The sequence below is a fragment of the Tamandua tetradactyla genome, chromosome 4, assembly GCF_023851605.1.
Source record: "Tamandua tetradactyla isolate mTamTet1 chromosome 4, mTamTet1.pri, whole genome shotgun sequence".
Classification (NCBI taxonomy): Eukaryota; Metazoa; Chordata; class Mammalia; order Pilosa; family Myrmecophagidae; genus Tamandua; species Tamandua tetradactyla.
Genome location: NC_135330.1, coordinates 13,809,177 through 13,832,990, shown reverse-complemented (window position 1 = coordinate 13,832,990; position 23,814 = coordinate 13,809,177). Strand labels below are relative to the sequence as shown.

The window sequence follows — 23,814 nt, the reverse complement described above, 5'->3', positions numbered from 1 at the left end:
ACACCTGAGGAAACCAAAAAGTAGGATAGCAACCATCATTAAAATTTTCGGTATTGTGGTTAATAGAATCCTAGATGCCGACCCTGGCTCTGCTGTTTACCAGCTGCATTATTTAAAATATATATATATTTTAGTGAGATATCTTCATGCACTATACAGTCCATTCAAACACACAATCAATGGCTCACAACATCATCACATAGTTGTGTATTCATCACCATGATCATTTTTAGAACATTTGCATTGAGGTAGTTTACAAGGTCGACCTCAGAATTACTGTATCACTTTATGAATTTATGTGTGTAACCTCAGTATTGTTGTTGTATAACTTTATGAATTTATGTGTATCACGTTATGCATTCGTGTGTATTACTCTGTGTATTTGTGTGCTGTTGCTATTACTTTCAGCGCAGGACTAGACGGTGCCGAGAATGAAAGAGAAAAGAGACTGGGATCGGGGACCTCACTTCTCAGAGAAGTGCAGGCAAGTTTATTTAGAATTGTACTTCTTTTTATACCCTAAATATGCATGTGAAATCCCTTGTTCTATTTTCTAATGTTCCTTTATGTTGCTCATCACTTTTGGCAAGGTCAGCTAGTTCTTGCTAGTCTAAGCAATCTTGTTTTGTTTCTTTTAGCAAAACATGCTATGTTAAAAACATTGTCTTCTTTCAAGGTCAGCAAAACTGTTTATCCTTAACAAACTGTGGTATATACATATGATGGAATATTATGCAGCTGTAAGACAGAATAAAGTTATGAAGTATGTAACAACATGGATGGACCTTAAGGACATTATGCTGAGTAAGATTAGCCAGAAACAAAAGGACAAATACTGTATGATCTCACTGATATGAACTGACATTAGTGAATAAACTTGGAGAATTTTGTTGGTAACAGAGACCATCAGGAGACAGAAATAGGGTAAGATTTGGGTAATTGGAGCTGAAGGGATACAGATTGTGCAACAGGACTGAATGTAAAAACTCATAAATGGACAGCACAATAATACCTAACTGTAATACAATTATGTTAAAACACTGAATGAAGCTGAATGTGAGAATGATAGAGGGAGAGGGCTGGGGGCACAAATGAAATCAGAAAGACACAATAAAGATTGACATAGTATAATCTAGGAATGCCTAGAGTGTATAATGATAGTGACTAAATGTACAAATTTTAAGAAATGTTTTTGCATGAGGAAGAACAAAGGAATGTCATTACTGCAGGGTGCTGAAAAGAGATGGTAATTAATATTTTAAAATTTCAACATACGTGTGAAACTAAAACAAAAAATGTTTATTTGGTACAAAATTTATATTTTGACTAGTGCATTTCCTAATATAACTTATGTAGACAGCTTAACTGAACACCAGAAGTACATGGAACCTCGAGTAGGACATGAGATTTTGTTGGTTTGTCCAGAGTGATGCCCCAATGAATCCCAGAGTGATTTGATCAATGAATAAAAAGTATCTGCAAAGTCCCCTTTGGGGAATTGTGAGAACAGGGGAAAATTCAACCTCCCCAAGTTGAATTCTTGATATTCTCACAAACAGTGTGGACAACCAAAGCTATAGGCTGAGCTCCCAGTCTTGGGGTTTGTTCATATGAAACTTAACCCCACAAAGGATAGGTCAAACCTACTTAAAATTAGGCCTAAGAGTCACCCCCAAGAGAATCTCTTTTGTTGCTCAGATGTGGCCTGTCTCTCCAGCCAACACAACAAGTAAACTCACCACCATTCCCCTGTCTACGTGGGAAATGAGTCCCAGGGGTGTGGACCTTCCTGGCAACGCGGGGCAGAAATCCTAGAATGAGCTGAGACTCAGCATCAAGGGATTGAGAAAACCTTTCGACCAAAAAGGGGAAGAGTGAAATGAGACAAAGTGTCAGTGACTGAGAGATTCCAAACAGAGTCAAGACGTTATCCTGGAGGTTATTCTTATGCATTAAGTAGATATCACCTTGTTATTCAAGATGTAGTGGAGAGGCTGGAGGGATCTGCCTGAAAATGGAGACCTGTGTTCCAGTAGCCATGTTTCTTGAAGATGATTGTATGATGATAAAGCTTTTGCAATGTGACTGTGTGATTGTGAAAACCTTGTGTCTGATGCTCCTTTTATCTACCTTGTCAACAGACGAGTAGAACATATGGAATAAAAATAAAAATAATAGGGGGAACAAATGTTAAATTTAGTTTGAAATGCTAGTGATCGATGAAAGGGAGGGGTAAGGGGTATGGTATGTATAAATTTTTTTTCTGTTTTTGTTTTATTTCTTTTTCTGAATTGATGCAAATGTTCTAAGAAATGATCATGATGATGAATAGGCAACTATGTGATGATATTGCAAATTATTGATTATAATTTATTATAATCATATATTGATTATATATGTAGAGTGGAATGATCAAAAAAAAGCAAAAAAAAAAAAAAATAAGTTAATACCCACAATTGGGCGAGTCACATCTCTGTGGAGATAATCTAATCAAGCATCCAATAGACAGTGATGAATAGGGTTTAAGAGAAATAACCATTTCTCCCATTAGATTGATTAAAATTAAAACATGGTTTTTCTAGGGTACATAAATGCTTTCAAACCAGCGCAGTCCTAATTGTGGAAAAACTGTCCTAAAAACATTTGTCTTGCACTTAAGCTCAGTGTTTAGTGTGACCTCACAAGTGCTTTTTAAGTTAGAAATCAAATCTATAAGCTTAAAGGCATGTGGATTTACAGCAATTAGGCACAATATGAAATATTACAAATGTTTGCTTCAGATTTGTCTATTGAATTGAAGATGACTGTGGAGTGCAGAAAAGAAAACCATGTTCGGTCTCTTATTTAAATCACAGTGATTTTATTCAAATTGCAAGTATTAAAATGAATTTATGTTTCATTGTTCATATTAAAAATTTACAGAGAATTTGGAGGAATCCAAAAAATAATCAAATAAGGTCAAAAAATAAATAAATAACAGAAGGGGATAGGGGGTGAAGAAATTAGGTAGATTGCAATAGTAGTGGTCAATGAGAAGGAGGAATAAGGAGTATGGGATGGATACGTTTTTACGTTTGTCTTTTCATTTCCTTTTTCCAGAGTAATACACATGCCCTAGAAGGGATCATGGTGATGAATACACAACTATGTGATGATTTTGTGAGCCATTGATTGTATACTTTGCATGGACTGTGTGTGTGTGAAGATAGCTCAACAAAAATGACTTAAAAAAGAAAAAAAAAAAAAAAGACTTTATCCTTGGACTTTGGTGCATACTCCCTGGTCTTTACTTTTGCCTTTTAACCCTTTGCAGGCTGTTTTTCAATCAGTGTGCATCAGTATAATTTGATGCTTTCATAAAGGTATATAATTGCAAGCTTTCTCAAGGGGAGAAAAGCAGAATGTCTGCAGGGCTGTAAATCATATTCAGGCTTACTCGAGCATGTCTGAAGATATCGGTGTGCAAAGAGGGAGGCTGCCAGGCCTGTTTTTTTTTTCACATGGGCAGGCACCGGGAATCGAACCCAGGTCCTCTGGCATGGCAGGCAAGCATCCTTGCCTGCTGAGCCACCGTGGCCTGCCCTAGGCCTGTTTCTTGTCATGTCCAGGAGCTGGCCTTATCTCAGACAAAAGAGTTCAGCTAAGGGCCAGATAGTAACTCCTGCCCTGCAAGTTCTGTCTCTGTGCTTTTTCCAGTGTTTACCACCTGTTCCCTTAGTAACTCCCACCTTGCTCACTAGCCTATATAATCTAGAAATAAAGAATACTCGGGGCTCAGACTTTGGACAGAGTCTTCTGGGTCTGCCAGCAATAAAGTTTTGCACTTTTCAGAGGTTTAGGTGCTTTCCTGGGTAAACAGAAGTTTCACTACTTCAGCATCACTCCAGAAAAAGAAATAAAAAGAAAAAACTCATACATCCTGTGGTAGTTAGATTCAGTTGTCAGCTTAGCCAGGTGAAGGCACCTAGTTCTGCTGCTGTGGACATGAGCCAATGGTACGTGAACCTCATCTGTTGCTGATTACATCTGCAGTCGGCTAGGAGGCGTGCCTGCTGCAATGAAGGACGTTTGACTTAATTGGCTGGTGCTTAAATGAGAGAGCACAACGTAGCTCAAAAGAGCCCAAGCAGCTTGGCATACCTCATCTCAGCACTTGCAGCTCAGCCCAGGCCTTTAGAGATGCAGAAAGAAATCACCCCCGGGAAAGTTGTTGGATCCCAGAGGCCTGGAGAGAAGGCCAGCAGAGACCATCCTGTGCCTTCCCATGTAAGAAAGAACCTCAGTGGAAAGTTAGCTGCCTTTCCTCTGAAGAACTAACAAAATAAATCCCCTTTTATTAAAAGCCAATCAGTCTCTAGCGTGTTGCATTCCCGCAGCTAGCAAACTAGAACACATTCCATACTTCTTACCCTTCTCTCTCATTGACCCACTAGTATTGCAATCCAGCCAATATATATTTTACCCCTTATCGCCCCACTTATTTATTTATTGTCCTTATTTTTTGACTCATCTGTCTATACCCATGCTAAAAGGGATCATTAGCTACAAGAGTTTTACAATCACATGGTCACACACAATCATTTTCAACCTTGAGCTCCTATCGAAACATCTGCCTGAAGAGGACAGATTATTTTTCCCTTGAGCCAATTAAGAAGAGGAGAAAGCTTCCTTGAAAAACATATAGATGGTGGCTATCACTTGGTGTTGGTTCTGCCAGACTCTCCATTCCAGCTCCCAGGAGCAGCTTCTCTCTTGGCTGTGCTAATCCCTGGCAGTGAGCAGGATCATAGAACAGAAGAATCTTTTAAAAACACAAATTTGACCATGCCAATTCCATGCTTAAAATCTTCAAGGGATAGTCTCTTTAGAAGGCCTGGAGGCTACAACAGCTCCATAGGAGACTTGGCCTCTGTGGATTCCTCTTGTTTCATTTCTGACTTGGCCCCTCCCTTACACCCTATGCTGCAATCTTCCCGAACGACTTGCAGTTCCCCGAACTCACCCAGTACCTTTGCTCATGCTCTTGTATTTCCTAGAATCCTTCCTCGCCCTCTTTGTTTGCCTAACAATCTCCTACTTATCTGTCAAGATTCAGACCAATTGTCTCTTCAAAGCCCCAGAACCACTCCGTGGTGGGACTCTCTTCCCCCATTATATAGTGCCTCTTTCCACCCACTATGTAATGGAAATGGTCATTACAGAGGAGTCCTGGAAATCATCAGCTGGGAAGACCACAAATTTACATTTCCCCATATTCTATCCAATCTTAGAAAATCAAAGAGGGAAGTGACTTGTGCAAGGCTGCCCGATGGGTCCTTTCTCCCAGCAACAGGACTCTAATTCAATTGAATCAAGACAATCTCTCTTGGTCTAAGTCTCTTCAGGCACAAAATAAAAGGGAATTGACTATATGATTTCTCTTTCTCTTTTTTTTTTAATAAGAGAAGTTGTAGGTTTAAATAAAAATCATGCATATAGCACAGAGTTCCCATATACCACCCTATTATTGCCACCTGGCATTAGTGTGGTATATTTGTTACAATCCATGAAAGAAAATTTTTATAATTGTACCACTAAGTGTAGCTCAAGGTTTACATTAGGTGATTATCTGATTTCTGTGCCCAAGATCATACTTTTTTTTTATATACTTTGTGCTTTTATCAGTCTTCCCAATTAGCTCTGTGAGCTTAGCACAAAACCTGCTCATGGGTGTGAACTGACGACAGAAGTTTGCTCTCAGAGAGGAAGTGGAGATGCATTGGGAGGTACCTGGGGAAATGCAAATTTGGTGGCTAAGTAGGACTTCCCTGGGTCTGATGATTTCCAAGATGCCTCTGAGATATAAATAATGTGGAGAGGAGGGGCCAGCCCTGCCTCAGAGAATAATTGCAATCAATATATTCATTCCACAAACACTTTTAGTATCTATTATATGCCAGACTGTTAGGTCCTGGAAACATGAGGATAAACAGAACAAAATAAACTTAATCAGGAGATGCTAGCACTAGCTCAGACCCCGGAGGTCTGCTTTCTGGTCCTGGCTTTACAAAAACTGGCCATGTGATCTCGGGGAAGTCTTTCAGAGGTGTTAATCTCTGAGTATCAGCTTTCTCAAGGTGAGATGAGGAAGTTGGAAAGGTGGCTTCTAAGTTATTTTTTCTAGATCATGCCTCTTCTTTGAAATTTAGCTGTATATATTCAAGTACTCTCTGGAATTCTCCATCTGGATGAAACATAAACACCAACTGAACATATTCCAACCCAACAAAACTACTCCCAATTTTGTCCCAACGCTACCTCCACCCTCCATACTTCCAATCTAGAAAAATGGCATTGCCATCTGCCAGGAGCTGAAACCAGAAGTCTAAAGCCCACTGTATACAGCTCCCTCTCCTTCATATCCCACATCCTATCATTCACCAAACCCAGCCAAAAATCGCTGTGGAATAACTCTCCAACGGGCCTCATTCTCTCCCACTTCATTGTCACTTCTTTAGTTGAGATTGTTGCTGTTTCTTCTAACCAGCTCCCAACTTCTAGTTCTACATTAAGCTTCCCTACACTAACTTCTGAAACATAAATATAACCAGGGCACTCCCTTGCTTAAAACCTTTGTTGGTTCCCAAGAGAGGATGATCGGCTTTCCAAGAATCTCTTTATTTGTATGTGAAAAGGAGTTTGGATTGGGGTGGGGGGGGAGGAACAATGGAAAGAGTAAACTCACTAGCTTTCTTGGGCTTCACTGGCCTACCCAGAAATGAGCAAAACACAAATCAAAACAAACAGGAAGAAGAGGGAGCCAGCAAATATGTGCCCATGATATGCCAAATATGGTAATTTATATACACTATGTTACTTTAACCTTCAAAAATATGAGATATTTTGGTCAAATTCTCTAAGACATAGATGCTGAGATGGGGATTTGTGTGTAGGGAAGTTCACTGGGGAGTGATCACATAATCAACACCTTTGGGGATGTTTAGGAAGGAGGATAAGGCAGAGGGAGAAGTTGAATTTCAGACGCAGTTCCAACAAAGGCCTCAGTTGATCTCATGGGGAATACCGGAGCTAGCTGGCCCTTCAGAGCTAATCCAAGTTGACGCAAGACCCTTTTATCAGTCAGTCATTGGATGTCGGTTGTCCTTAGGAATGGGGCTTGACCTTGGGCAGGGCAACTTCCTTTGGGGAAAGGCACCATCTAAATGGAACTCAGCTGAGAGTTGTCAGCCATCAACACTTTCAGCAATTGGGGAAATGAATGCCTCAGTCGTGAAGGGGAAAATCTGAGAAGCACATCATAGCATCCACTACAGGAAATAACTTAAAAGCATCATTTTATGGTTGAGACAATTGAGGCTCACAATGTGACTTACTCTAAGTCATACAAGTAGTGAGTGAAATTCCTAATTCATATTGTCTGACTCCATGCCCCTTTGGTTACACATACCTCTGCAGTTAGGGGGAAAAATCTCATTAGCATAAGGTTAAACTTGTTCCTCACATTCTTTGGGTGGCAGTATAAGTTGTCTTTTCTTAGAGGAAGAATTAGAGTTGAGCAAAGTGGTGGCTAGATATCTAAGGCCCCAAGCAAAGGTTTCTGAGAAAAGAGCGCTGTTGCTTCCTATTGAAACGGAGCTCGAAGGATATTAAGGAATGATGAGAAAAAAAGAAAGGAAGAAAGAAAGACAGAAAGATAGACGGGCTCAGGGGGTCTGAAGCTTCACTTTACATCAGACATCAGACTTCAGACAACTTTATTCTTACCCAGATCCTACTTAAATACTGCAGGGTGACAAGAGGCATGCATGCATTTCTTCAAAGAACAGAGAGTTTATTTTTCAGTGCTCTCTTCCTTCATACTTAACATAACCATTTGGGGTAAACATTTTCTTCCCAGACTGCTCTACATAACAATCTCCACAGTTTACTGCCGCCATCCTGAGGCCAGCTGCTCCCAACAAATTCTGCAGGTCTTGTTTTAACACTTGGCTCCTACAGAGCGCAAATATTGGAATTTGTGGGGCCTCAGTATAAAACCCAGGACAGCAGAAAGGAGCGTGGGACCATGCTTACGGCAAGCCCAGGATAAGTGTTTGTAGAGGACTGCCAGTAGAAAAAGCCAGCAAAGGAGCATCCATAGGCCTAGGCCAACAGCCAGGGAAGGCCTGGGAGTTGGAGAGCTCAAAGGGCTCACGGGTGTGGGGCAGGAGAAGGGAAGAAAGGGCACAAGGTCAAGAGCAGGGCAGTTCCTAAGAAGAAGACAGGAAAGAGTAAAGGAAGTCGAGTCAAAGGGTCTTTAATAATAAATAGATTAGGATATGGGAAGTAGAGCCCAGAAGCCATATGATAAAATGAGCCTACAGAGCACAGCACAGGGGTAATAACCCTCTTACCCCTGGTTATTAAGGGCTCTGATAATGGCTTGGATAGGCAGTGTGGCCCCAGGGCGAGTGGAGCAGGAGGTAGTCAAGTTTATGTTCAAGTGCTGCCTCTGCTACTAAGGCACGGTGTGACCTTGGGCAAGTTAACTCAAATCTCAGTTTCCCATCTGTGAACTGGGGATAAAAATAGCACCAATCTTATAAGATCATAAATTCCTGGTACCCAGTGAACATTTGGTAAATGTTTACTATTAATATTATTTTTATTGTCCCAGTGACTAGTGAGGTTTAGACCTCATGCAGAATTCATGGGAAAGATAGGCTGTTTCTGCTAAAGAAATTCTCTGATTCTTCTACCCCCATAACCTAACATATCTATCTGGGTAATCCAAATTCAAGGCCCTGGCTCTTAAAATAGATCCTTATATTTCAAGGAATCCAGTAGACAACAGAGGAAGCAACACAAGTGCTTGTCCTTATCCCAACCCTCTACCCCAAGTGGGGTTTTTCTTGGTGGAGGTGTCTTCGCCAGGAAGAATAGCCAATGTTCTGGGAGGCAGGGGAACATTTCTGCAGAAGTCTTGCTGGTGGCTTTCGCTGGAAGGAAAGCTAAGAAGGACAGCTGGGTTTCAGGGTTCTGAGTGTGCAGGATCTAATATCCCTGTCCCTTGGGGACCAGATGAAACCAGGGTTCAGCATTTTTCTGGCCATTATTCTGCTTTTTCATCAAAACTGGGAGCCAGAGGCCATCCTTCTTAAAGATAATACAACAGAAATGGAGGCCTCCTCTTAAGTGACATAGTCACACCTAGAAAAATTTCTTAGGATGGAACTTGCTCCTTATTGTTTTAACTCTCTCTTGCTTAATGAAGCAAAGTTTACAAAAAATAAAACTAAAGTAGGATGTGTCTGTGTCTGAGGACAGAGTCTTTACTTCTTTTACCCCATAGAACACCTCCTTGATCTAAACATTTCTAACAGCCTCAGGAGCTTCCCTGCTCTTTTCTCAAGGCAATATAATTAACACAATATTCTATAAGAAATCCTACTTCTTAACACGAGGCAACAGAATGTAAAAATTTTTTACATGACATGTTAAATAAGAAAAACACAAAAGTGTGTGCATACCAGTGATTTTTGACACAAATGTGCATATGTAATGAGTTGCCCACAGAGACAAGAAAAAACTCCACTTAAGTCCCTGTTTAGTAAGGGGCCTTGCTTTCACAGTCCCATGTGCCCTGCCCTGTCCCTGCTCCCCCTCCATCAGCACCTTGACTGTAATAATTATTTGGTATTTGCTCACCTATCAGATGTATGCCTGGAGACACGTGTTTTACTTGAATTTTCATAAATAGAGCAGAAGGACAAAATGAAGTGATGGAACCTACACTACAGAATTGAGAACCCTATAGGCGTTTATACGTTTATAGTTAAACATAGCTAAAATTACCATACTGTGTGATTATGGTATTGACTTCCAATCTCTCCACATGTGAATTTTGTGAAACCTTGAGTCAGGTGTAGCTAAGAATTCAGATCTATTTTCATATTATTCGTATTTTGGGCTCTGATTCATACTTTATTTTGCTGTTCCTTTTCTGTATCATACAGTGTTACTTTGCTTTATGAAATGTGGTAGCCCAGGCTGGGAATTTTCAACTCCTTTATAACAGGACTTTTAAATACTTGTTGCAGAAAAATCCATCTCTCTTCAATTGTTAAAAGTTCTTAATGGCCCTAATGTGCGTCTATCTCTAATTCACACCACAATATTATTGTCATATCTTGTAGAGAAGCCAAGAGTGACATTCATTTGTGGGGTGCCTGAAGCCCTCTGTTCCATGACTCTGGGGCCTGCCCCTCATCATAACCACACAGTAGCACTTAGAATGGAATTTTGGTGGGAATCGTAAATTCCAGAGTGAGTCTCAAGAACCATGGGCTCAATGATGTTTTGTGGGCATCATCAGCTGCGGCTACATGTGGTTCATCATTTAACCACTTGTGCCCACCTTCAGGAAACAGCGAAAATAAGAGATATTGTTATGGGTTGAATTGAGTCTCCCCAAAAGATATATTGAAATCCTAATCCTTAGTAGTTCAGAATGTTGACCTTATGTGGAAATAGGGCTATTGCAGATGGAATTAGTTAAATTAAGATGAGGCCACACTGGATTTGGGTTGACCTAATTGAACTGGCATACTTAGAAAAAGGGAAGAAGAGGCACAAATATGCAAATGCTATGGGAGGACAGAGACAGAGAATGAAGTGCTGTGGCTGCAAGCCAAGGACACCAAAGGTTGCCAGCGAACCAGCAGAGGCTGGGAAGAGGCAAGGAAGGAATTCCTCCTACAGTTACAGAGGGAATGTGGCCCTGCTGACACCTGATTTTGGACTACTAGACTCCAGAACTGTGAAACAACAAGTTTCAATTGTCTTAAGCCACCAAGTTTGTGGTACTTAAACAAAAACTAAAAGACACCAAATGCAAAATGACTACCATTGCACTGAACACCTTACTTGAATTAATATTTTGTCCACCCAACAACCTTTGAGATGCTTCCTCATCTTAACTCCATGTAACTGAGAAGGAAAACAAGGCTTAGAGAGATAAAATAACTTGCCCAAATTCACACGATTTCTAAGTAAGAGACCTGGGACTTGAATCCAGGTGTATGTGACTGAAAAGCCCGAGTTCTTAGCCAATCTACTCAGGTGCCTTACAAACAAAGGTTTAGAGGAGATTGGCAAACTTGAAAGCAATTGTGATGAGGCTAAAGACTATGGGAGGTTTTGTCTTCTTTCTTTCTCTCTTCTTTTTCTTTTTTTTAAATTTCTTCAATGTTGTATTACATGTGCAATTTCAAAAAGAAGGAAAGAACCCTAATATATAAAAATCCCTCTTAACTAGAAATGTTATCTGATAATGTCACTCAAGTGATTATTAAATGTGTTACTCTTGGTAAGAATGAACACGTCATTAAAGGATTAGAGTCATTATATTTTAATCCAAATGAATGGTTTTCTCATGGTTAGTTCTCATGACAAGGAAGCCACTGGATTTCTATCATCTGTGTTTCCAGTGATCCCAGTTTGAATTCTTTACTGAGCCATACCTAGGTTTTCCTAACTGCTCGAGTGTCCTAGTTCTTCCCTCTTTCCAGGGTTACTGGGGGCAGTTTGGTGCACAGAAAAGGTTTGAGGTTGGGTGACTCAATTACCATTGTCACTGGTTCCTGAACACTGTTCCTTCCTAGAAGGAGTAGAATGGCATTTCCCTCTTTCTAGCAACTTATACCAGTAGAAAGCAGCCTACATGGCTGCCATGTTGGGTAATTTGAGGGGTACTAGGTAGGAATGCATCTCAAAGACACAGTGCCTCTCTGTCAGTGAGACTCACCCCATAAGTGACACGAGGACTGTAGGGTTAGTCCAGGGCAGGCCCAGGAGGAGAGGGGTCCCCACTGGTTGGTTCTGGGGTCTGGGATGAAGGAAGGAGTCTCAGAGGAAATGACAGGAGTTTGGAAAGGATCTCTTCAGGTAACAGATGCCCTCCGACAACTCTTCTCAACCTCCAGACTTAAGTGCTCTGACCCAGATCCCAGACCCTTGGAAGAGGTTCTGATGTGGGAAACCTGGAAGGGCCTTGGAGTGGGCAACCTCAGCAGTGCAGACCGGGTAAGGGCCAGAAGGCGCTGCCAGTGGGCATCGTCACAGGCCACACCGGACATGCTCACAGCGCGCCTTGCTGGGCCTGGGTCACTTTCACCATCCATTCAGGAAGGTGTCTGGCTGGAACGAACACCCAGTGTAAAGAGAGTGGGCGGAACCTGGGTCTGGGCCAGGTCCACTCACAGCCCAATTTCCTCTCAAACCCCCACAGCCCCATTTCCCCCTCAGACACCATAGCAGGGCTGTCTGGTTCACTGGTCGGCTCCTGCCCACAGCATACACCTGCCCGTGGGCTTCACAGGCTTCCTCATCTCACCCAGCAGGGCCGAACCCAGGGTGGTTTTCCCAGTGCTTTCCCCAGCCTTATTTTAGATACTACACTCAGGTCTCCTAGGAGATATTTCAGGCTTTGGGGGAATTTTGTATTTTCATTTTGTTTTTGTGGGGTTTTTCTTTACTTATCCAGATAAATATGCTTATCACGAGCTCCATGTGAGCCTGGTGGTTTGGCCTGCCCCTCAGGGACACCTTGTTGTGGGTCTCACTCATGTCATAAGGAGGCTCCAATGTGAGGTTGTGATGAGGTCGGCACCAGTCAGGAAGCCAGGACTTTGCAGGGGTAGCCCCGCCCAGGGCATGTGCATGCAGGTCACTTTGCCACCCCTTGTCATAAAGCCTCAGCAGAGAGAGAACGGCAAGTCCGAGGAAGACTTAACACCTTTCAGTTTCAGAGTTCAAGATGGGCTTATTGTGAGTCTAATGGAGGATGTGTGGGGAGGGCTCTTTTCCACAGACAGAAGGGCCTCCCCACTCTAGGGGCGGGCTCTGCACAGCCCCAGGGAAGGAAGTAGTGCAGTGCCACAGATGGTGGAGAGAAGGGGCTGGAAATAATGCTCACTCAGGGCTCTCCTGATCCAGTGCCCTTGTCTGTGCCAGAGAGAAGGTTCCATGGACAATGGCTATTGACCAACATGAGGCTGAGACTTGGCTAAGGTTGCTGCTCGGTATAATAGAGTGGTACAGTGCACAGGTAGAGTATAGACTCTGGAGCCAGACATTTCATGATCTGAATCCATTCCTTCCATTTTTGGGCTCTGAGCTATTGGATAAATTATTTATTACACAAGTGGTGGCTTTGTACCTCAGTTTCTTAATCTGTAAAATAAGAATAATTATTCCTGCTTCCTACTGTTAAGAAGATTAATGAAGTAACATGTGAAAGGTCCAGGTATCTAGGGGACTCAGTAAGTAGGATTTCCTTCCCCTTCCCCTCTTGAGAATTCATGGGAATAATGAGTTCACGTTAGGGAAAGGAAAATGAACTCTTGGTCCAGAGTCAGATTTCCAAGTTTGGTCCAGGCCCTGCCTCACAACACTACCAGCCATGCCTCCTTCACAGGACTAGTGCAAGGATCAGATAAGGTAGTGAATGTGAAAGCTCTTGCAAACGGCTTTAGAAATGCAAGGCCTTGTCACCTGTAGATCCTTTGTGGTCGGTTTGTCAACATCCACTCTGCAGCTGGAGGAAGCAGCTTGGTATGCTGAGTGTACTAACTGCACAACCTCAGTATTATGGATTGCATTGTCTCCAAAAAGATATGCTTACGTCTTAACCCCCAGTCCCATGACTGTGACCCTGTTTGGAAACAGAATCTCTGAAGATGTGAGTAGTTCAGATGAGACCATATAGGATCAGAGTGGGCCCTAATCCAGAACGATGGTGTCTTGATAAGAGAAGATTTGGACACAGACCAGAGAGAAGAAAGCCGTGTTCTAGAGGCAGAGATGGAGCTATGCCACAAGCCTGAGAACACCGTGGGTTGCCCTCCGACTTCTGAAGAAGCATGGTCCCACCAGCACTTTGATTTTGGACTTCTAGCCTCCAGGACTGTGAGACAATAAATTTCTTTTGTTTAAAGCCACCCAGTTTGTGGTATTTTGTTTCCTAGGACAGCAGTCCTAGGAAACTAATACACTTGGCTTTGTCACATGGCCCTTTTAGGTATTCAGAATGTCCATCTAAATAAACTCTGACCCTCATTCAATGTAAATTTTTACTGGGTTTTGGATTGCACTGCATACTAAAGCCTTCAGACTAATAATGCCCAGCACTAGCTTAACCTCAATATGTGTCTGTGCAGAAGGAGGTTGTGGAAAATAAGAGAGGACACCTCACGGTGGCCACACCCAGTTACTGGTAGAAGTAGAATCCTTCTACTCTTTACCCTGGCTTACTGAGGCTGGGCTAATCCCAGTATTTAAAGGCTAATCCCAGAATTTAAAGGAAAGATGAAATGAAATGAACTATAAAATAAAAGAGTCTATGCTGTCTTTGGGAGAGAGAGTTTTGACACAAGATGACTAGAGCATGCATTCCAGAAATTGCGGGGAATGAAGAAAGAATAACAATCTGAGAGTCAGGCCTCTTGCATTATTGGCTTCCCATCTGAAATATGGGCTAAATAATAACAATAATAATACTCCCAGCAAGGTGTCTCAGTATTAAATTATATTATCTTTAAAAGAACGCAGAAGGTTCCTGTCTCAACGGGCAGCACAACAGTAGCTCAGTGGCAGAATTCTCACCTGCCATGTCAGAGAGCTAGGTTTGATTCCCGGTGCCTGCCCATGCAAAAATTAATTAATTAATTAATTATTAAACCTAGAATACAAGTGTATTAGCAACATAGGGGCCCATTCCGTCCTGACATTGTTTCTCAATTGAGCGTCTGTGTAATCTACACCAACCTTATTGGATAAACTTTTCCCATCCCCCAAATCCCAAATCACCAATTTATAATCCTGCTTACTTTATAAATGTAGGGAGTGTTTATTACTCATCTCCCACCTTTGTGCTGTTGATTATTGTACAGGTACTGGCAAAGAATTAAAGACTAATTCTTTGTAAAACAATGTATGCCTATATCATATATATGTAAATAAGCTTATTACAAATTTTACTTAAATAAAGGATATGTAGCACACAATTTAAAAAATACAGGGCCACGGTGGCCCAGCAGGTAAGAATGCTTGCCTGCCAAGCCTGAGGACCCGGGTTCGATTCCCGGTGCCTGCCCATGTAAAAAATACAATTACTGTATTTTAATAAATTGTACACTGACCTTTATTATAAATTCCATATAGTCAATTGATTTTCATGGAATGCTTTTGTTTATTTTTACCTACCTATTTCCTTCTTACTAGCAACATATGCCAGTACAAAGCAGGTCAACTTTTTGCTGTATTGAATACCAGGTTTTGAATGTCGGGAGAGTAATTCAGCAAACTTTCTATGCTTTTCACCATGGAAGGGCTACAAACATGACACTTTCATGTTTAACCTACCTCATTATGTGTTCCCTATCACTTTGCATGTCTGAGCAATCAACCAAACAATAAATATTGCCACTATGGCTGATTTCAAGCAACCAACACGATGTCATTGAACTCAGAGTTGGGAAAAATGTGCAAGCAGCACACATGATATACTATTTCCCCCATAAAGATACAAGAGATGCAGATAACCTTGGTAGCATGCAAATGGTAAACTATCATAAAATAATTCAGAAATAATACATTGAGTATTCATTAGCTTTTTTTTCTCCATTGGCTTTGTTTTAATATGTTATTTACTTGTACGTTTATGTAATTTAATTTTTTTTTGTATGCTGTATGGCGGGATCACATTTCCTTATTTTTCCACGAGTATCCCATTATTGCAGCACCATTTGTTGAATTTCTGTCTGTTTTTGGATTGTTTGTTTTTGCTTGTTTGTTTGTTGTTTGGGAAGAGCATTGACCAGGAATCAAACTCGGGTCTCTCGCATGGCAGATGAGAATTCTACCACTGAACTATCCTTGTGCCCCACAATTAAATTTTTTATAATGACCATGAATATCAATCAGGTCACAAATTTCCCAAGTCTTAAACAATTGTTACTGACATATTGTTTCGTGCTGGCTCCAGCACACCATCAGGTACTGGTATGGAAAGGCTGATTGGGTAAGGGAGGAGAGAAAAACAGTGAGAGAACTAAAAACGGTATGGATCAATAGAAAGTTCTCAAACATCATCAGCTCTTACTACCCTGGTCAGTTCGAAGAGTACCTATGACCTGTTAAACTCTAAACCACCAGCCTGGCCTCGCAGGGTTTTCTTTGAGCACTGATAATAGCACCTTTCCAGTGTTCTAGTCTTACAGCTTGACTCACAGAAAGCACAGGGCCTTTCCTCTGCTAATTCTACCCTCTCCTCTGCAACAAAAAATGAGACACAAGCTATATGAAATAAAGCTCCCCCAAAAGTATGGCGCTTGCTAAGTTCTACCACATTGTCTCCAGCAGGGGAGAGGGGCTTCTGCCAGCTGAGCTGCATTTGCCCCTCCTCCCACCTCACTGTGTCTATGGAATCAGGACCTGACTATAAAGGTGTTCTCTGAAATCATGGAACACATCAGAAATAAGAGGCCCAACAGTTCACCCACGTTCGGCCATCCATATTCTGCTTTGAACTGATTCAGATTTGGGGGGTGGTTTGACAAAACTCCACACTCACTTTAGACCCGATGACAAAGGCGACTCTCTTCTCATTCGAAGAAGACGTACCAGAGGAAACTTCCCAGAGAAGCTGTGGCACCCCTTTCCTGGAGGTAGCTAAGAAAGGGGGTGGGGAGCACATTTCTGCCAAAAGCTGGGGGTGCCCGAAGTGACTCTACATAACCTCCTTCCTGGCTCCCGAAGTCTAAGCAGCTGAGTCGTACTTTTTGAGAACAGCAAAGTGATTTAAAGCCCACAAAGATGAGCAATACTTGAGACAGACAAAAAAAAGTCCCAGTGAGACAGGAAACCTGCTGGTTTCTGATGCAGAAACAAGAGGGCAGAGGCAGCACTGCCTGACGCGTAACAGCTCGCAGCGCGCTTCTCCTGAAGCCCGGCCGTGAGCGGCTGCTGGTCTCCTGGCCAGGCTCCTTTTCCCATCTTCACTGGCTGATGGATCCTAAGGGGCTCTTCTCCTTGAACCTTGTGCTGCTTCTTTCCCTGGCTTTTGAGCTGAGCTGCGCAACCGGTGAGTGTTCATCCATTTGAGGGTTTCTACAATTGCCGGCAGGGAACCGGCGCAGCTCGGTGGATGAGAGAATCTGCAGGGGACCAGTGACTGTTGTTTTGCTGTCTCTTCCTTAGGAACTAGCTCTGAGTTTCTCCTGCCTCTTTCGAAAAGGAAGGGACATTATGCGTTCCTGGGTCTCCTCAAGCGCAGCTCCAACAACCCTAGTTACTGAGGAAGCTGGGAGATCAAAGGAAAGGGCACACTTTATATTTCAGACAAACCTCTCAGGGTAAAACGCAGGTCCTAAATCCTGGTTGACTGATTGGTTTTGCGTGGATCCCCTTGTAGCAAAGACCCAGGCTAGAGGGAGTAAGCTGGAGGGAGGGAGCTCTGGGAAAAGATTCATCCTCCATCCCTGCCCTGGAGGAGACCCCTCAGGCACACCAGGAGATAAAACAGGGACAAGGTCCAATGAGAAGCAGGGGCTTGTAGCGGGAAGAGGAGGTAGAAGTGAAAACCCCAGGTCTTTGGCCAAGAATTATTAGTGGCCACAAGTGTCCACTTTGGTGGTTATTTTCCTAGAAGAAAAGTTCTGAGGCAGTAAGAGGGGAAGAGGCTGGGATTTTGGAAGCCCAGGGATGGTAGGAAATGCAAATTTGGAACCCTCAGTGTTGGGGCAGCTGTAACGGTAGGGCCAGATACAGAGGGGAATATTTGGAGCTGGTTTCTACTCCTATTTTTCTGGCTCGCTTTCCTATAAATGAGGGCTGGTTTTCTTTGTTTAGTAATATCAGGGCTATGAGCAACAATACTTAAGAAAGAAAAAAGTCAAGTAAGAAGTGGGCTTTGGGCTCACTGTGTGAGTTGGGGTGAGAATCAATTCCCTGCTGCTTCAATGTCTCAGGATTTTGGTTAGATTGTGGGAATAGAAGTAGCATTAGGGAGGCGGGGAAATCCAGTAGCCCAGGGTGTTTTGGGCTTGGGGTTTTCAAGACCATAATCCATTAGGAACTTTTCCAGGAAAAGCCCTGAGATGTGGCAGGGATGTGGGGAACTGCAGAGAGGACCTTTCTCTTGCTAGGTCCCACATGAAGAGGCATACAGGAGGCCTGAGCCCCTGCTGAGCCCCACATTTCTTCAGATTCAGGGACGCCCATGGCTCCTACTTCCCGAGGTCTAGGAGAGTAAGAACTATGCCAGAGAGCCAAACTGAGCATGCCATAAGGAGAGCCACGTCTTCCTTGGTGGACCACTCATCTTAATACTTGGTGCAATAGGGATTGATGGGGTTGAACTGTGAGCTGGGCTCTTCTATCTCTGCATCTGTTTGATTTCTAGTCTGGCCTATGCTGTCACTGGGATCTGTTGACAGCTACTCCAGTGAAACCTTTGGGGATCAGTTATAGTTAAGAAAAAAGCCCAGCCTCAAAAGGTATGTCCATTTAATCAGTAGCTACTCCCTTCCTTGCATTCCATCTATTCTTTTGAAATATGTACAGAATTTTGTCAGTGTTTTTATTTTTAAAGGTGTACCCTTTTCAGAAACCATAATAGAACTCAGGTAGAAATACTTTGCAAATGGGACAGGTCATGCCTAAGAAATCTATCTAAGAAGCCCAATTTCTTGTAAAATCAGTATCCATCCCCTTTCCATGTCTACTTGGTTCACCTTCCGACTCCCAGCCAGATTTCTAAAAGATCAAAAAGTCCACATCTCCCTTCCTCCAATAAAGTGAATTTTCCATTTTCCCCAATGGGATTGTTTTGCTTCTCCATTCAGTTCCTCCGCATCCCGTTCACAAACACTGAGGGAGGGAAAAGGGGGTGAGTTCTAGACTCAGCTCTTCTTTGTCTGTTCTGCAGCCCCTTCTATCCCAAGATGTAGATCTTAGTCACTTCTGTCTCTTGGAAGCTCTAATACAGTAATATGATGCCATCACCTTCACTGTCTCCAGCTCTGGATTAGAAATCAGAACAACGAGACTGTTTGGTTTCATCCATAAATCCCATTCAACCACTGTCTATTGAGGATTCATGCTGTACCAGGCACTGTGCAAGGTGTGGAGGAAGTAAAATGAGCAATCACAGACTCTGCCCAGCACCTGACATAGTGCCTGATACATGGGAGCCCATCCACAGACGTGCATTGAATGAATAATAATGGTATGTACTTGCTACATTCTAACTGCTTTCGTAGTGCTTTATGTGTATTATTCATTTAATTCCTACACCAACCTTATGAGATAGGTATTATTGTTGCCATTATCATTTTACAAATGAAGGAAGAGAAACACAGATTGGTCCAGCAATTTCTCCATGACCACATAGCCTGACTCCAGAGGCTACTGCCTCAAAGAAGGAGACGAATGAGCTTATATTTGGGGAGGGAAGTGCCTAAAATTTGTATCAAGTTCCCTTAGTAAAAATTGGAATGTGCTATTTATAATTGAAGGGTACAGAAAGTGCTATAGGAATTTTCAAAAGGCAAGAAAATTTAATAAGGTCATAGAAGGATTTAGATGGCGTGTCGAAGTATTTGATCTGGATTTTGGAAAGTGGATGGAAATTTTTTTCTTTTTTTCGTCATTCAAGTTTTCATTTAATTTTTTGTTAACTAGTTTGTTTATTGGAAAAATATAATATATACGTCTATTAAACTTCAACAACACAAAAGGGTATAGAGTGGAGACTAATATCCCGCCCAGACTCCTTCCTGGAGGAAACTATTGTTACCAGTTTTTCGTAGGTTCCTCCAAAAATATACACCTCGTGGGTCGGATTATTATAGGACTTGAAAAAGGTGTTCTAGATGGAGGCACAAATACAGAGGCAAAGTGTCATGAGCATTCAGGGAAATGGTCAGGGGTCCGTCATGCTGCTGTATGGGTGCACGCCTAAGACACTTCCTTCTCCTCACCTGGATGTGAGAAGAGGGGTCCCCATTGTTTCATCCCTCTTAGGGGTGCTATACCTCTTAGGGGTGCTATAATGATAAAGCAGAGGACATTTTTATTTTGGAGAGAGGAGAACTTAGACTCTATGTTGTCATTTGTTCATTTGGGCAACAAGAATTTATTGGATTACTTTCATGCTATGGGTGGGTGCTAGCGATATAGCAGTGAAAATCAGACACAGTCCTGTCTTGGGGAGTGATAATCGAATAAGGGTGACAGGTATCCAAACAGAAGTTGACAATGTGATGAGTGGTATGAAGGAGAGATGGCAAGTGCATTGGAAGTGTATGGCAGGAAAACCTAACCTACTCAAGAGGTCAGTGACACCTTTCCAGAGGAAGGGATGTAGCGGCTGAGAACCTGAAGGCTGGGAAGTGTGTGCCAGGCGAGCAAAGGGTGATTAGGGGCTTTCAGATGGGGAACAGTAAGTGCAAATACTCTATGACAAAAAGAATCAGCAACATCAAGGAATAGGAGGACAGTGAGGCTACAGTTTATAAAGCAGCCTTAGACATCTTATAGTTTCTTTCTGGGCCTAGATTTACCATATGAATGGTGGGCCAGTGAGTCCTGCCTGAAGTCCACCTGGAGGAAATATTGTAAGAAGATGCTATAAACACATGCAAAAATACCAGCACGAGGCAAATAAAAAGGTTATAATGAGGTAGAATCCCAGCTTGTGAAAGGATTGGCTAAATGCAACTAATTTCAGGCCAACCTCCACGGAGTCCTTGTGAATTGCTCTACTTTCTAAGCATAATTACCCATGAAGGAAAGTGAGTTGGTGTTTCCAGCTACAACTGTTTCCTCCTAGACGTTTTTTGATAAACAGGACCCGCTGAATCACAGACCCACTGGAAAACACTCATCAGGCTGTAGGATGTTTCAGGGGCAGGGGCTCCACTTGGAAGGTTTTATGAACCACTTTAAAGCCACCACTTATTTTTCCACTGATGCTCAGGTGAGGTTCACTTCAAGTACCCCTTCCACACCTAACCACTCACACACACCCAGTTGCTGCCTCAACACACTGGGGTTGTGGCGTGTGAGGGTCTTTTCCTCAGCTCTTCCTGCAAAATTTTGATTTCACTCCCCACAACTGAATGTGCAGAAGCCGTATGCCATCTGCCCCTTTCTTTTTCTTAACAGCAAAAAAATTTTTTGACTACTCCCTACCTTATCCTATATCTCCCTTCCTCCTGAACTCCAAGTTCTGAAAGCAACCATGGTGCAGAGGCTGCCAGGTCAGATGGAAGGAGAGGGGCACACAAGAGGGATAGGGTAAGGTGGGGGGCTATAATCTGAGAGTAGGAATAATTTCCATTCCTTTTTGCCCACCATATCAAAATTGGTCTTAATGCCTTACCTAACTTAACTTGTCAATAAGTGCATGGAATCTTGAATAGAGTGTGAGATCTTGTTGGTTTGTCCAGGTTAGTGCAATGCCCCTTTATATCCCAGACTAATGTGAGCAGTGAATAAAGAAGCATGCGCAAAGTACCTTTGGGGGACTGGGGAGAAAGGAGAAAATATTCAACTTCTTTGGAGAATTTCTGATATTCTCCCAAGCAGTGGGGACAGCCAAATCAATAGGCTGAGCCTTCGACTGTGGGGTTCGCCCCTATGAAAATTATTCCTGCAAAGGATAGGCTAAGCCTACTTAAAATTATTCCAGAGAGTCACCCCCAGAGAACCTCTTTTGTTGCTCAAAAGTGGCCTTTCTCTTTAAGTCCACTCAGTAGGTGAACTCACTGCCCACCCCCCTATATGGGACACGACTTCCAGGGTGTAAATCTCCCTGGGAACGTGGGACCTGACATCATGGGATTGAGAAAGCCTTCTTGACCAAAAGGGGAAGAGAGAAATGTGACAAAATAAAGTTTCAGTAGCTGAGAGATTTCGAACAGAGTTGAGAGGTTATCCTGGAGATTATTCTTACGCATTATATAGATATCTTTTTAGTTTATGGTATACTGGAGTGGCTGGAGGGAAGTACCTGAAACTGATGAGCTGTGTTCTAGTAGCCTTGATTCTTAAAGATGATTGTATAATGATATAGCTTTTATAGTGTGACTATATGAGTGCAAAGCCCTGTATCTAATGCTCCTTTTTTAAAAAAATATTTTTATTGATAAATCTTAACACACAAGCATTCCATACTTGGTATACAATCAGTGGCTCACAATATCATCACAAAGTTGTATATTCATCACCATGATCATTTTTAGAACATGTGTATCACTCCAGAAAAAGAAAAGAAAAAGAAAAAAGAAAAAACTCAGACATACCATACTCCTTACCCCTTCCTCTTAATGATCACTAGTATTTCCATCTACCCAATTTATTTTACCCTATGTCTCCCCTATTATTTATTTTTTTATGTGTATTTTTATTTCAATTTTTTTACTGACAAACCAAAACAACATATAAACACAAACATTCTTAACATACAAACATTCCATACATGGTATACAATCAATGGCTCACAATATCATCACATAGTAGTATATTCATCACCATGATCATTTTTTAGAACTCTAATGCTCCTTTTATCCATTATGGTATGGACAGATGAGTTTAAAAAAATGGATAAAAAAGTAGATAAATAATATAGGGGATAAGGGGTCAAATAAGCTAGGCAGATTGGAATACTACTGGTCAATGAGAGGGAAGGCTAAGGGGTATGGATGTATGAGTTTTTTCTTTTTAATTCTTTTTTCTAGAGTGATACAAATGTTCTAAAAATGATTGTGGCGATGAATACACAGCCATGTAATGATATTGTGAGCCATTCATTATACACCATGGATGGCCTGTATGTGTGTGAAGATTTTTCAATAAGAATATTTTTTAAAATTGGTCTTTAAAAAATCAACAATATGATGACAGTTTTTAACCTTGTTTTGAACCTCAGACCACTTTGAATGATGAAATTTTTGGATGCTGTTCTTGAAAAATATACATCTGTACATCTATACAACTTTTTTTTTCTATGAAATTTCTGGGCATCCGTGTACCATGTGACTTTCTACTTTCATATATGACTAAATTGTCTGTCATCCCTTTATATAGAAAAGTTCAGGTTTGGAACCGTACCTGCAATTGCGGTACAGACGCCAGAGGAACTCCATTATCTGGACAGTAAGGAACTGAAAAGTATGGCTGGAAGAAATTCCAGTATGCTTCCCAATTTATCTTTGTTGAAAACACACATACACACACGTCATTATTTCCTATCAATTAAGCAACAGTGAAGAACACTCTATTCTAAAAGTTGATAAACTAGCAAACTTTGGAGGGAGGGTGATTTTTAAGAATTTTCTTGTGGTAATGTGGTGACATATATGTGGTATCATATATGTATTTCAACCATTTTAAAGTGTATAATTCAGTGGCATTAATTACATGCACTGTGTTGTGCTACTATCACCATCATCCATTACCAAATCTACTTCCTGTTTCTATGAATCTACGTATTCTAGACATTTCATATAAGTGGAATCATACAGTATTTGCCTTTTTGTGTCTGGTTTATTTCACTCAGTTTATTCTTATCAAGGTTCATGCATGTTGTAGCATGTATCAGAACTTCATTCTTTTTTATGACCGAATAATATTCCATTTTATATATCATTTTGCTTATCAATTTGTCTGTTGATGGGCCTTGGGTTGTTGATACCTTTTGGTGATTGTGAATAATGTCGCATGGACATTGTGCATGAATGTCTATTTGAGTACCCATTTTCAGTTCTTTCA

General features: G+C 41.7%; 1 protein-coding gene across 4 annotated transcripts in view; it reads left to right on the top strand.

Annotated features, from left to right (window-relative positions):
- The first annotated feature begins 12,667 nt into the window (after window positions 1-12,667).
- Window positions 12,668-23,814, top strand: part of SLAMF1 (signaling lymphocytic activation molecule family member 1) — a 46,374-nt gene continuing 35,227 nt past the window's right edge. For 2 of the 4 annotated variants that reach the window (XR_013174024.1, XM_077156632.1), the window contains exon 1: window positions 16,866-17,122. Coding sequence is in view for 1 of the 4 variants with exons in the window: in XM_077156632.1 (XP_077012747.1) it covers window positions 17,047-17,122 (76 nt within the window). In the remaining 3 variants the exon portion in view is untranslated. Of the gene's footprint in view, window positions 12,808-12,993; window positions 13,088-16,865; window positions 17,123-23,814 lie in introns of those variants that run through there. The other 2 variants (XM_077156634.1, XM_077156633.1) reach the window with 2 other exon arrangements.